At 37.1% G+C, this 12,802-nt stretch overlaps 1 protein-coding gene across 1 annotated transcript; it reads right to left on the bottom strand.

Annotated features, from left to right (window-relative positions):
• Nucleotides 1-706: 706 nt before the first annotated feature.
• Nucleotides 707-11,625, bottom strand: LOC145797791 (anthranilate synthase alpha subunit 1, chloroplastic-like). The gene is made up of 5 exons (XM_082885209.1): nt 11,553-11,625; nt 11,215-11,438; nt 10,155-10,344; nt 869-1,020; nt 707-718 (listed from the first exon to the last, which is right to left on the bottom strand). Exons 1-5 carry the CDS (start codon nt 11,623-11,625, stop codon nt 707-709), a joined length of 651 nt encoding a protein of 216 aa, XP_082741335.1.
• Nucleotides 11,626-12,802: the final 1,177 nt, after the last annotated feature.

The raw sequence follows: 12,802 nt of genomic DNA, 5'->3' as shown, positions 1-12,802 counted from the left end.
CATTTATAGCACAGAAAATATTAAAGAGATGATATTGCTTATAAATGATGTGTTTTGAATGGAAGTTGTTACATAGTCTTAGAGTACCATATGGGGTTGCCTATGTGATGTTCAAAGTATGAGAAATCACAAATCACACTAAGTAGTTTGTCAACTACCTGAAAATAGTGAGTTAATTACATTCAATCCATAAGATTTTCCACTACGCTACTGGTTTAGACTACTACATAAACAATACCACATAATGCTCCAAAGGTATCAAATAATTACTTATTGTGAACATGACAACAACTCCTTAGCCAAAGAAAATGTTAAGAAAAAAAAAAAAAAGAGAATACATTTTGTATATGACCACAAAACAAAAACAAAAACAAAAACAAAAACAAAAAAAATTCAAAATTGAGGGGGGGTACGTGACCCCCCCGGGCTTTCTTTGGCTCCGCCCCTGACACCCACTATCCTTTGTAGCTTGGTATTACCCTTTAAAGCATAAATCTAGTACCAAAATAAAGCAGTTAGTACCTCTCTCCATAGCTACTAACAAATAGATTGTACAAATTATGGCATGATACATGTAACAAAACTTCTTCCAGTGACATGCATCTGACACTCGGAAAAGGGGGAGAAAAGGGAGAAAAAGCCCAGGTATTTGCTGTTCCATTATGTATTTTTGTGTAATTAGTCTTTGCATTAGAAGGGGCTCTTTCTAAGAACTTAACTGCATTGTTTTCCAATGTTGAAAGGGAATTAGAAGAATAACGGCTCCAAGATGACTAGATTGGACATGAGAGGTGATGGAAAGACATAAGCGGAGACTTGAATTATATATTCTGTGTAAGATCTAAGACATTTAATGAGTGAAGAGTACCTTCTCTACATGATCAAACACAATTACGTCTTCATAAAGACTTAAATGAATATCAGCAAGATTTCTGTCATCCTGTGGTGCCATTAGGAATGGAAGCTTCTTCTTCTCTACATAGCGAACTGTATCATATGAGAAATAACCAACCCATCCACCTGTTCATGATGTAACAAAATTCCTAAGCATGCCGTTTAATGTTATATAATGTATATGCATTAATTAAAAATGCACTGAGAAATAAATTGTTAGCTTTTTCTGTACTTTATTTATTTAATATTTTTAGGTTAAGTTATAACTTTTCTCTACCTGCATGGAAGTCAACTGAATGAAACATTAAATCCCATTGTCGCCGCCATTGATTTATGAGATATCCATCATAGTTATAGTAACATCTATTGAAAACATAACTGCAACAATATATTAACGGATTTTCAGAGCATCGATGAGAACCCAAGGTGGGTGGATCCCAGTTCTGAGACAGAGAGGAAGGTCGAGGCACCAAGGAGCAGGAAATAGGGGAAGTAGATCAGATCTGTTTACCTTGTTTGTGGATAATATACCTGAGGTTATGAGCCCACGAGGTTTGCATGAGTTGTTTTCAAAGTTTGGGGTGGTTAGGGATGTATTCATTCCTCAGAAGAGGAGGAGAGTTTTAAATACAAGATTTGGTTTTGTGCGGTTTGACTGCCAGATTGCAGCCTCTATGGCTGCCCAGAAGGCAAATGGGCTGTGGATAGAAGACAGAAAATTATCAGTAAAGAATGCAGATTATGGGAAGGAAAAGGGTGATAGTAACTGGATGAAATCTCCGGTAAGGAAGAACTTCGAGGGGAAAGCTGTAGCAGATAATCACACCAAGCAAAGCTGGAATCAAGGCATCGACAATAGATCGTTTGCGGAGGCTGTAAAGGGTATTAACTCAGGTGGCAAACAAAACACTACTGTTAATGTAGAGGAGATAGGGAATGGATGGTTGTATGAAAGCCTGATATTAAGGCTCAAATCTAGGCACTCTGTTCTGGCCATTAAGGAAGCACTCCAACAAAAAGATATGTCGGGGGTGCTACTGCGAGAGGGTGGAGGTCGAGACGTTGTGATGACTTTTAAGTCAAAGGAGGATTTGAGGAACAACAGGACCAAGATTATTGCGTGGTTCCAAGATTGGTGTGTATTCATTAAGGAATGGTCACCAGATCTTCATGTAGAGCAAGAAAGGATTGTATGGCTGAGCTGCTATGGAATCCCACTAAACCTCTGGAACTCAGGTACATTCAGAAAAATTGGAAGACTATGGGGGGAAGTGGTTTCTCTGGATGGAGACATTTGTGAACCAGCATCTTTTCGGTGCGGTAAGATTAAGGTTGCCACTAGTCTAATGGAGCTGATAAATTCAAATTTAACTCTGGAGTGCAACGGGAGAACATATCCTATAAGAGTGTGTGAGGAGCAGATTGTAAAGGAGGTTAGAGCCATCTGCAAATGTAACTCAGTCTGCGATGATAAGGAGTATGTCAGTTCCAACGTTAATGGTGAAGTGCATCCCATTGTTGAACCCAGAATAGAGGAAGATGAAGCTGAGCTGGCAGAGGTGGGGGCTGATGAGGTGGGATTAACTAATGAGTTGGTTGAAGGAGTTTTGCCAACTAAGGGGAAGGAAGGAGATGAGATGGTTGCGGAACGTAGTTGGTTGTTAGCCTCAATAGTTGAAGAAACTACAGATTACATGGGGAAATCAAATGTAGTTGCCAAAAGTAGGTGTACAGCCGACATTGGGAAAGCAACTGAAAAGGGTGCATGGGAAGTAGAGTCAATGATGATAGGAAAAGAAGGTCTAAAGCTCGGATGTAATGATGAGTCGCTAAATGTAGGTGGACAGTCTCACACACCAGGTTCTGTGAGAAGTGTGAGTGAGGCTTTGAGGGACAGACCAGGTATTAACTTGGAGGTCCTCTTGGGCCAAGAACAGTGCATTAACAAGACTATTGGGCCAGGTGTTATTAATCAGTTAAATTCTGGGTCTAGCCAGTCCAATGTATGGGCTGAGCATGGGCCTATTTGGATGGGTTCTAAGACCAGTGAGTGTAATCCTGCTGGTGTATCCATATGTAAAACTGTGAATAACAAGATGAAGTCCACAAATAATAACGGGAAAAGAAAAGTGGGTGTGACAAACTCCATATCAATGGGTGGATTCTCTGGTTTTGCAAGAAGGCTAGGGCATGGAGGGGCTGGATCAAGTAAAGTTAGTCATAAAGGAGTGGTGGTTAGGGCAAGCTGCCGCCATGCTGAAGCATGCCCCAGATAAATCGCAGCACAGTTGCTCTGGAGGAAAATTACATGAAGCTCAATTAACTCTTATTTTGGGTAAAAGGTTGGGGGTTGATTGTCTGGGCCAAGATGAAGCAGTGATTCAAAAACTTGTTCAGATGGAGGAGGTGGACAAAGAAAGGATTGGTGATGAGGTTGAAGGGGCAAATTAATGAGATCCTATCAGGTGATATAAAAGAGTACAATATGCTGTTATGAAGTGGTTAAGCTGGAACATCAGGGGGATTGGTAGGCTTGAGAAGATGCGAAAGATTAGGAGGGTCTTGGCAGATAGGAAAATAGATTTGGCATTTTTTCAAGAAACAAAGAAGGCAAGTTTTTCATCAGCGGAAGTTAAAAGGGTGTGGCATAGAGATAAAATGGAGTTTATGGCTGTTGATGCGGAGGGCAGGGCAGGGGGGTTGCTATGCATATGGGATCCTGAGGTGTTTCATTTATCAGATTGCTGCAGCAATAGGCAGTTCATTTTGATTGCAGGTACAATCCTTAACTCTTTTGATTGTGTCATGATTAATGTGTATGCTCCTAATGATCCTGTGCGGAGAAGTAAACTATGGGAGACTCTGGAAAGGTGGAAATTAAGTTTCACTAGACCTTGGTGCATAGGTGGAGACTTCAACGAAATCCGATCAGCGGATGAAAGAGTGGGTTGTTCAAGGAGGGAACGAGGTATGAAAGACTTCAACGATTTTATAGATAGGTGTGAGTTGACTGAGTTACAAATGCTGGGTAGGAAATATACCTGGTGTAATGCAACTGATGGTAATAAGTGGAGCAAAATTGATAGATTCCTACTGAGTCCTGAGTGGATCGAAAGATTTAAGTTCAAGCTGTGGGGCTTACCGAGGCACATTTCTGATCATTGTCCTCTACTCTTAATGGAGGATGAAAGGGATTGGGGGCCCAAACCCTTCAAGTTTTATAATGCTTGGTTACTGCATCCCAGCTTTGCTTCATTCTTGGAGAATGTATGGTTAGAGTGCCAGATAGATGGAAGTGCAGGTGTAATATTGCAAAGGAAATTACAAACCTTGAAGCTAGCATTAAAGAAATGGAGTAAAGAAGTGTTTGGTAATGTCGCAGAGAAAATTAAAGAAGCTGAAAGTCAGCTACACTCTTTGGATTTGATGGCGGAAGTCAGACCTTTGATGGAAGCAGAGCTGAGGCTTAAAAGAGAATCTAGAAGTGACCTGTGGAGACTCAGTAGGATGTTGGAATGGTCTTGGCTGCAAAAGTCAAGATTGGAATGGAACTTAAAAGGGGATAGAAATACTCGATTTTTTCACGTGATGGCTAGTAGTAGACAGAATAGGAATGCTCTTAATTCTATTCTGGTGGAGGGGGTGGTGGTTGAGGATCCACAGCAGGTAAAGGATGTGGTTTGGGCTCACTTTAACAAGCACTTTTCAGAAGCATGGAGGGTTAGACCTGGCTTGTCTGGCAATTTTAAGAACATAAGGGGTAGTGCTTGTTTTCAGCAGCTGGAAGCAGAGTTCTCGGAAGCTGAAATATGTGCTGCAGTCAAAGAGTGCAATGGGAATAAAGCACCAGGCCCCGATGGCTTCAATTTAATGTGTATACAAAAGAATTGGAAGGTGTTTAAAGCAGATGTCATGATGTTCATGAAAGAATTCCACAGATTGGGTAAATTGGCTTTCGGTTTGAACAGTTCATTCATCACCCTAATTCCGAAAAAGGCCAAGGCAGTCAATCTTAAGGATTATAGACCGATAAGCTTGATTGGATCGATGTACAAGATTTTGTCTAAGGTTCTAACCAGTAGACTTAAGCTAGTTATGCCAGAGGTTATAGGTGAAACCCAATCAGCTTTTTTGAGTGGAAGGAACATCTTGGACGGGGTTTTGATCGCAAATGAAATTGTGGATGGGTGGAAGAAAGCTAAGAAGAAGGGGGTGTTGCTTAAACTTGATTTTGAAAAAGCGTATGACTCCATCAACTGGGGTTATTTGCTGTCCATGCTGTCAAATTTTGGCTTTGGCTCTAAATGGATATATTGGATGAAGGAGTGTATTGCAACTGCTAGAATTTCTGTCCTTGTGAATGGGTCACCAACCAAAGAGTTTAGCCCTCAAAAAGGACTAAGACAAGGTGATCCATTATCACCCTTTCTGTTTAATTTGGCGGTAGAAGGGCTTAGTGTTCTACTACTCAGAGCAAGGGAATTGGGCCTGATTAAAGGGGTGCAGATTGGAGTTAACGGGGTGGTTGTTTCACACCTTCAATTTGCTGATGACTCTTTACTTTTCTGTGAAGCGAATATGGAAGAGGTATTGAACCTTAAAAGAATTTTAAGGTGCTTTGAGATGATTTCAGGTCTTAAGATCAACTTTCATAAGAGTGTGGTTTGTGGGGTTGGAGCTACAGTCAATTCTCTTAAGGATTTCGCTTCTGTGCTCAACTGCAAACAGCAGAACCTGCCACTGAAATTTCTGGGCTTACCTCTGGGCTCTTCTCCAAGTAGGAAGAAATTTTGGCAACCTGTTTTAGATAAGATAAAATGCAGACTAGCGGGGTGGAAAAGGAGACTCTTATCATATGCTGGAAGGTTGACTCTCATTAAATCAGTTCTGTCCAGTTTGCCAGTGTATTACCTCTCCCTCTTCAGGTTGCCAGAAGGTGTGGCTAAGGAAATAGATAAAATTCAAGCAGCCTTCTTATGGGGAGGTACAGAATTGAAAAGAAAAATTCACCTAGTGAAGTGGAAGGAGGTGACCAAGAGCATTACCCAGGGTGGGTTGGGAATTAGGAGAATTAGAGAGGTAAGTTCTTGTTTATTATTGAAGTGGTGGTGGAGGTTTGCAAGTGAAGATCAAGCATTATGGAAAAAGGTGATTTGTCAGAAATATAAAATTGAAGCTGGAGCTTGGTTCCCAAATCAAACTGGTGGTAGAAGATGGTCAAAGTTATGGGGTGATATTATAGCAGTGGCAGAACATAGTACCAATCTATTCCAATTTTTTGCCAACAACTTCCAAATTAAAGTGGGAGATGGGAATAGAGTGAGATTTTGGCTTGATGTGTGGCATGGTGGCTATTGTTTTAAAGAAATTTTCCCTAGACTGTTTTCACTCTCTACAGAGAAGAATGGCTCTTTAAAATTTTTTGTTGACAAAAAAGGTATCTCTGGGGCTTGGGATCTTTGTTTAAGAAGGCCTTTGAGGCAGTGGGAGGTTGAGGAGGCATCCAGGCTCACTGATATATTAACAGCAGCTCCTAGGTTAAGTTTGGGGGTTAAAGATAATCCAAGGTGGCTGGATTATAAACCAGGTCAATCCCTTGTTGCTTCTCTTTACAGGAATTGTGATCTGGGCTCTGGTGTAGCTGCAAGTACTTCTAGACTGGTGTGGATTAATTATGTCCCACCCAAAGTTCAATTCTTTGGGTGGCTAGCTTGGAAACATAAGATCAAAACTTCTGCTTTTCTTCAAAGGGTTGGAGTGTTGGGTGAGGAAGCCTCAACTGAGTGTATTTTCTGCAAATCAGAGGTAGAATCTGCTTCACATGTCCTAATTTCTTGTCCTCTGATCTGGAAGGTCTGGTCTGGTTTAGTGAAGTGGTGGGGTTTGGTTTGGGTTGTACCTGGCTCTGTTGAAGGCTTGCTGCACTGGTGGGCTGGCACCTGCCTCATGAAAGCTGAAAGGAGAGTTTGGCTTGCTATCCCTCTGGTTGCAATGTGGTCTATTTGGAAACATCGGAACAATTGCTTGTTTAATTGTGTTCAACCGGATATGGAGGAGCTTAAGGAGTCCATCATTATCAGGCTAGCTATTTGGCTGAAGGCATCCTCTAAGGATTGGCCATTCTCCATCAATGATTTTCTTTTTAATATCAGCCAGATTCGGGTTTGTTTAGGTGGCCGGGGTTGAGTGTATTTGCAGCTGCAGCAGTGATTGGCCTATATTCTACCATCTGCTGGTGTGCAGTAGCAGCACATGTGGGTTGGGCACTAGAAGGTAGAGTTTTCAGTTCATGATGGTTGTAGTGGTTTGCTGCCTGGGTGTATATCTGGTGTGTGGAAGGTCTGAGTGATATCTGCCTGGGTGTCTGCTGGTTATGGAGGGTTGGGTGGGGGGTTGTACTTAGTGAGTGTAGTTCCTAGATGTGTTGTCCTGCACACAGAGCTCCCCTGTTTGTTGCCTTGAGTGGAGGCCCAGGTGTAGTTATGCAGAGTTGTTGTCAAGTTGTCTTCAATAACTCAGAGGCTTGTACTGTCTTGGTCTCAGCAGTGTTGGTGTGTTAAATAACAACAGGTTCTGCAGGTTCTAGTGCATTGTACTGCAGGTTCTAGTAGCTATGCTGCTTTGGCTCTTGCTGCTTGGTGTGTAATCTGTCTTAGCTCTATGCTGTCTGGAGTGTAAGCTGTTTCAGCAGTGTTGGTGTGTTTTCTGTTTTCTGTTTTCTTTTTTGTTGGTTTCTCACCAACTGGTGGTAGGTGCTTTGTCTAGCTCCTACCTCCTCTTTATGTACCCTTTTGTGCTTCATCAATAAAGCTTCTTTGCCGTTCAAAAAAAAAAAAAACATCTATTGCCAAATTCTTCAAATCTAAACATAATCTAGTGCAAGCAAAAGGTTGGCAAGGAGGCTGCCAAAAGACCGCTTTGTTATACCGGGAATAACTTCATTTAATCATGAAGAATTTGCAAATTTTTCATATGATTTGAAAAATCAGTGTATCATTCATAACTTAATAGCAAAGATATACAATTAGTTTGTTAACCGAAGTGTCTATTTTGTAATATTCATACTATTTGCGTTAGTAATGGTATACCGCTAAGTGTCACTCATGATGTGTACAGGTCTGTAGAAAAGTTCCCTAGGAGAATTAGAAACAATTCTAATTCGATTAGAAAGAACTGTAATTAAATATCAATAGTTGACATTATTTCTCCTATCCGTATAAGTGTGACCAAGCCGTCAAAATGTGTAATTCAAATGAATAAAGACAGTTAAATTAACTATGGAGACAGTTAAACGGTGGAATTGGGGTTAACTTGAACATAGGAATTGAATTTTTGCAGTTGAAATATTTAATGTAACTATCTTATAGGTGGTTACTATATTTTATATATATATATCATAAATATGATCTCGGATTTATAGAAATCATCGAAAGTTTTAAATTCCGTTGTGCCTACCCCTACAATTCTCAACATAATGGTTTGTTGTACATAAAGAAGGTAGAACAAGACAGGGAGCCTTCGGATGAGAAAAGGCTGTAAAGAATGCCAGATTCTGATTGACACCATTGCCAAATAATCCCAACGCCTAAATTTGTTGCATTGCTTCAAGGCAGACTTACTAATTAGAGACCAACACAAATGCCCTTGATGCACTAGAATTCACATCAAGAAACAAAAACAAACTCTGAATCCTTGGTTTGACTGACAAAGATATACTACAACACAAATGCCCTTGATGCACTAGAATTCACCTCAAAAAGCAAAGACAAACTCTGAATCATTGGTTCGATTGACAAAGATATACTACATAATGAATATTGTCAGATTGTTATGGATACCATTGCCAAATAATCCCAACGCCTAAATTTGTTGCATTGCTTCAAGGTAGGCTTACTATTTGGAGACAACAGAAATACCCTTGATGCACTGATGCACTAGAATTCACCTCAAAAAGCAGCGACAAACTATGATTCGTTGGTTTTACCGACAAAGATATACTACATAATGAAGAATGTTAGATTCTTATTGACACCATTGCCAAATAATCCAACACCTAAATTTGTAGCATTGCTCCAAGGCGGGCTTACTAATTAGAGACAACATGACTGCCCTTGATACAGACAACATAAGTGCCCTTGATGCACTAGAATTCACCTCAAAAAGCAAAGACAAACTCTGAATCGTTGGTTTGACCAATGAATTACATGGGAAAAATTTACCTTCATTGATTTTCAGCAAGCATTTTTGGAAAGTAACAATTCCATTTAATTCATTTTGAAAAACTTGCTGGTTGCGGATTTGTTCATTCTACGCCGAGCAGCCTAAAATCAAAGGCACAAGTTGACCTCTCTGGCTAAGGCTGCATTCATTTATTAAACTTCACACGTGGGAAGGACTTACTTTACTAGTGGCTTGGCTTGGTCTCACTCCTTTCTCACACTATTCCTCCCCACTAAAAAGAGTTTTCTTTGATACTTACATTCAAATTTGAAATCATAAGTTTAGGTAAAAAATCGAAACGATTTTACTAAAACATTTTTATGCACCAAGAAGACTATCAAACTAGTAATACCAGCAAACAGGATATTTATCTGGTTCTGTTTATTAAAAGCAATATTTCCACGTAACTAATGAAGAATCGCTAACAATGGCTCGATTAGCATGAAATGAAACAACATATATTCTGCAGCTGTTGTTCAGCACTACTCTTTGCATACATAAAGATACACTGTATCATTAAGGCTCCATTTGTTTCGATATAAAATATTTTACAAAAAAAAAATATTTTTCTTTTAAATTAATTTTATAAAAAAAAATATATTTTTGATTTTGTTTTTTAGCGTTTGATTGACACTTGAAAAAAAAAAACATTTTATTACTTGAAGGAGAAATTTTGATTAAATAAAGTGTCATTTATGACATTTAGTGAGTCAAGATACTTATTTTAAAATGTTAAATATGTTGAAAAGTTAGTAAGTGAGAGTAAACTTCGTGAAAATTAACATACAAGGTAAGTCATTTTTAGAAAAATAATGAAAAAATATTTTATTTACTTTTTGTTCAACTAAATAACGGAAAATGAGTAAAATATTTTTGTAACAAACGGAGCTCAGTATAAATAATTCCTCAAAATCTCCAGCAAATGTGTCTTCATTCAATAATTGTGTTTTAAAGGGTTTAAACCAAACACGTGGAAAATTAACCAGAAATAATGTGGACTCTAGACTAAAAAAATAATTTTTTTTACGAAGTCATATTACCGCAAAAAGTACTTGGAAGTTCATCAATAAACTGGGGTTTCCAACTCTCTGAAATACTTCTTGGAATCGCCATTGGATCATCAACAACCTTCTTGGTCATACACCCTTTCTCGTGGTCCAAAATTGTAACATTATTTTCTTTTGCCACAATTTCCATGGCTGGCTGAGCTCCAACCACGCTATAACGACCCTAAAAACAATCAAATTTACGGCATTTAATCAAACAAGTATAAAAATGAATGTATAAAAAATTTTAGATTCATTTTCAAAGCAAACAAGTATATATGAGAAAAAAACACATTTAAACCCAAGTTCTAATTTATGAATTTATATACACTATTAAGATTTTGTTAGATTTTCAAATCTCATTAAATTTTTAATAGTTGGAATTATCTTTCAAATAATGATTATTTATAAAAAAATATGATGATTTGACATTTATTTTGATTTTCAAAACTTTAAAACTATCAACTTTCAAATTAAAAAAATTATAAAAAACTTTTTGAAAAAATTAAAAGAATTGAATTATTTTTTTATGCAAAACTGAAATTTTGTGTCTATAAAAGATTATGATGATACAAATTAAAAAAGATGATAATATTATCAGTTTTAAAACGAGAAAAAACTGACATTGTTATTGGTTTTATTGAATAATTGAATTAAAGCAATGCACAGAAAGACAAAAGAATTTAATTTCATATTCTGTTTTTTCCCCCTCAATTAATGAAACAATTATTTGGAACATTACTATGTAAAATTGATAATGTTTTTAGTTTTAAAAATTGAGAAAAACTGATAACATTCTCAATTTTAATAAATCGGGGATTTATTGGTTCAAAAAAAAAAATCAAAAATACTAGAAATCTTAAAAGTTTTATCAAAATTTATACCAAATGTATCCCACACCACGTGGGACATTTGGTACAATTTTTAATAGAACTTTTGGAGTCTCCAGTATTATTCTAAAAAAAAATCTTAGATAGAATATAAGGTACCATAATATTTGTAAATAGAACTTTTTAAGTAACTTTTAAAAAAAAAAAAAAAAAAAAACACTTACAACGGTTGAAGCACGGACACCAGACTCCACCGATTCAAACAGAAAGCTCGGAGTTTCTTGATCATCTTCTTTAACCAAGCATCTGTAAGCAAGCACCGGAGTCAAGTGATCCGATAAAATGCATTTCCGAAGCGGAATTAAGTTTCCATTTCTTGAAGCCTCGAAAAACTTTGTCTCATCCGAAACTGAAGAAAACCCAACCACAAGATTAAATTCAACTGTAACTGAGACCCAATAATATATTTAAACAACCAAAATTTCAGTTAAAAGAATTTTACAACACTATTCAAATAATATATTTAAATATTTTTATATTATAATTTTTTAAATGTTAGTACATAAGTGATCAATGATATACACGTTTTGGCAGAGGCATTTATCGAAAACCATCCACCTTTTCACTTCATCCATTATTGAATACACTAATGGGAATATATAAGAGAGAGAGAGAGAGAGAGAGAGAGAGAGTAAGAAGGACCCAGAGATGGAGATTGGAGAGAGCAGCATCGCAGAGTACGGAGGGAAGGAAGAGAGCTGGAGGTTCTGCAGGGAATGGCGGTGACCGGCGACGGAAACAGCCGGTAGGTTGAGGGAGACGAAATAGATAGGGTTTGCATTTTCCAGAGCACTCTTCTCAGAGATAGAGAGAAGAGAAACCGGCGACGTGAGATTCCTGAGAGACAAAAACACTCGGTGCTTTGTGTGTTTAAAGGCTCTATTTACCAGTCTACTACAAATTTCGGTTGACTAGTCAATTTGAGGGAACCATACACTAAATTGTCGACTGATTCCTTCTCACGTCCAGACACCTAAAATAGTGATACCAACCAATTGTAATTAGAAAAATGCTTGGAGCACTAATTAGTGCTCCCACTAATTAGGTGGTAGTGGGTCTCGTTATTAATGATGTGATATTTTGATCTTAGAGTTGTATTTTTTTTTTTTTTACTTTTTTAATGCATTAGTGCTATTAGTGGTGATATTTTTAGTGGGATGAATCATTGTTGTTGTAATTAATGGTGACATTTTATAATTGTTTATTCAATTAATTAATTATAATTTTTATCTAGTCATGAATTTTAGTTAAAATATTGGTTTATTTTTTCAACATAATATAGTAAAATTCTCTTTATTGAGGATAAAAAGAATCTTAACATAATCGCTTAGTAAAATTAATATTTTTATCTATAAGCACTTTTTAGATTCTTGTTGGCAAACTCAAATTACATTTCTAACATTTGAAATATTAAAAATCACAAACACATATTTTTGGCACACTCAGTGAGAAATTTTTTGTGTTGAAAATATGGTTCGAACAATAGTTAACATTATCATAGTTGGTTTATATATATTGTATTTTCTCTACAAAAGTAAAGTACATGATAAAGAAATTTAGGCAATTAAAAATTAAAATACCAAAACTATGGACAAAGAAAGCCAATACAGCAAGCATACACACACACACAAAAAAAAAAAAAATGATAAAAATTTTAAATCTCACAAAAATGATAAAAAAATGATAAAATTTTTTAAAATTTTAAAAATTTTAAAAATGATAATTTCTTTATATATTTTCATGATTTCTCTT

The sequence above is a fragment of the Camellia sinensis genome, chromosome 8 (assembly GCF_055761805.1).
Source record: "Camellia sinensis isolate YWXY chromosome 8, ASM5576180v1, whole genome shotgun sequence".
Taxonomy (NCBI): domain Eukaryota; kingdom Viridiplantae; phylum Streptophyta; class Magnoliopsida; order Ericales; family Theaceae; genus Camellia; species Camellia sinensis.
Note: the sequence above shows the minus strand (reverse complement) of the source record. Positions and strands in the feature narration are given on the sequence as shown.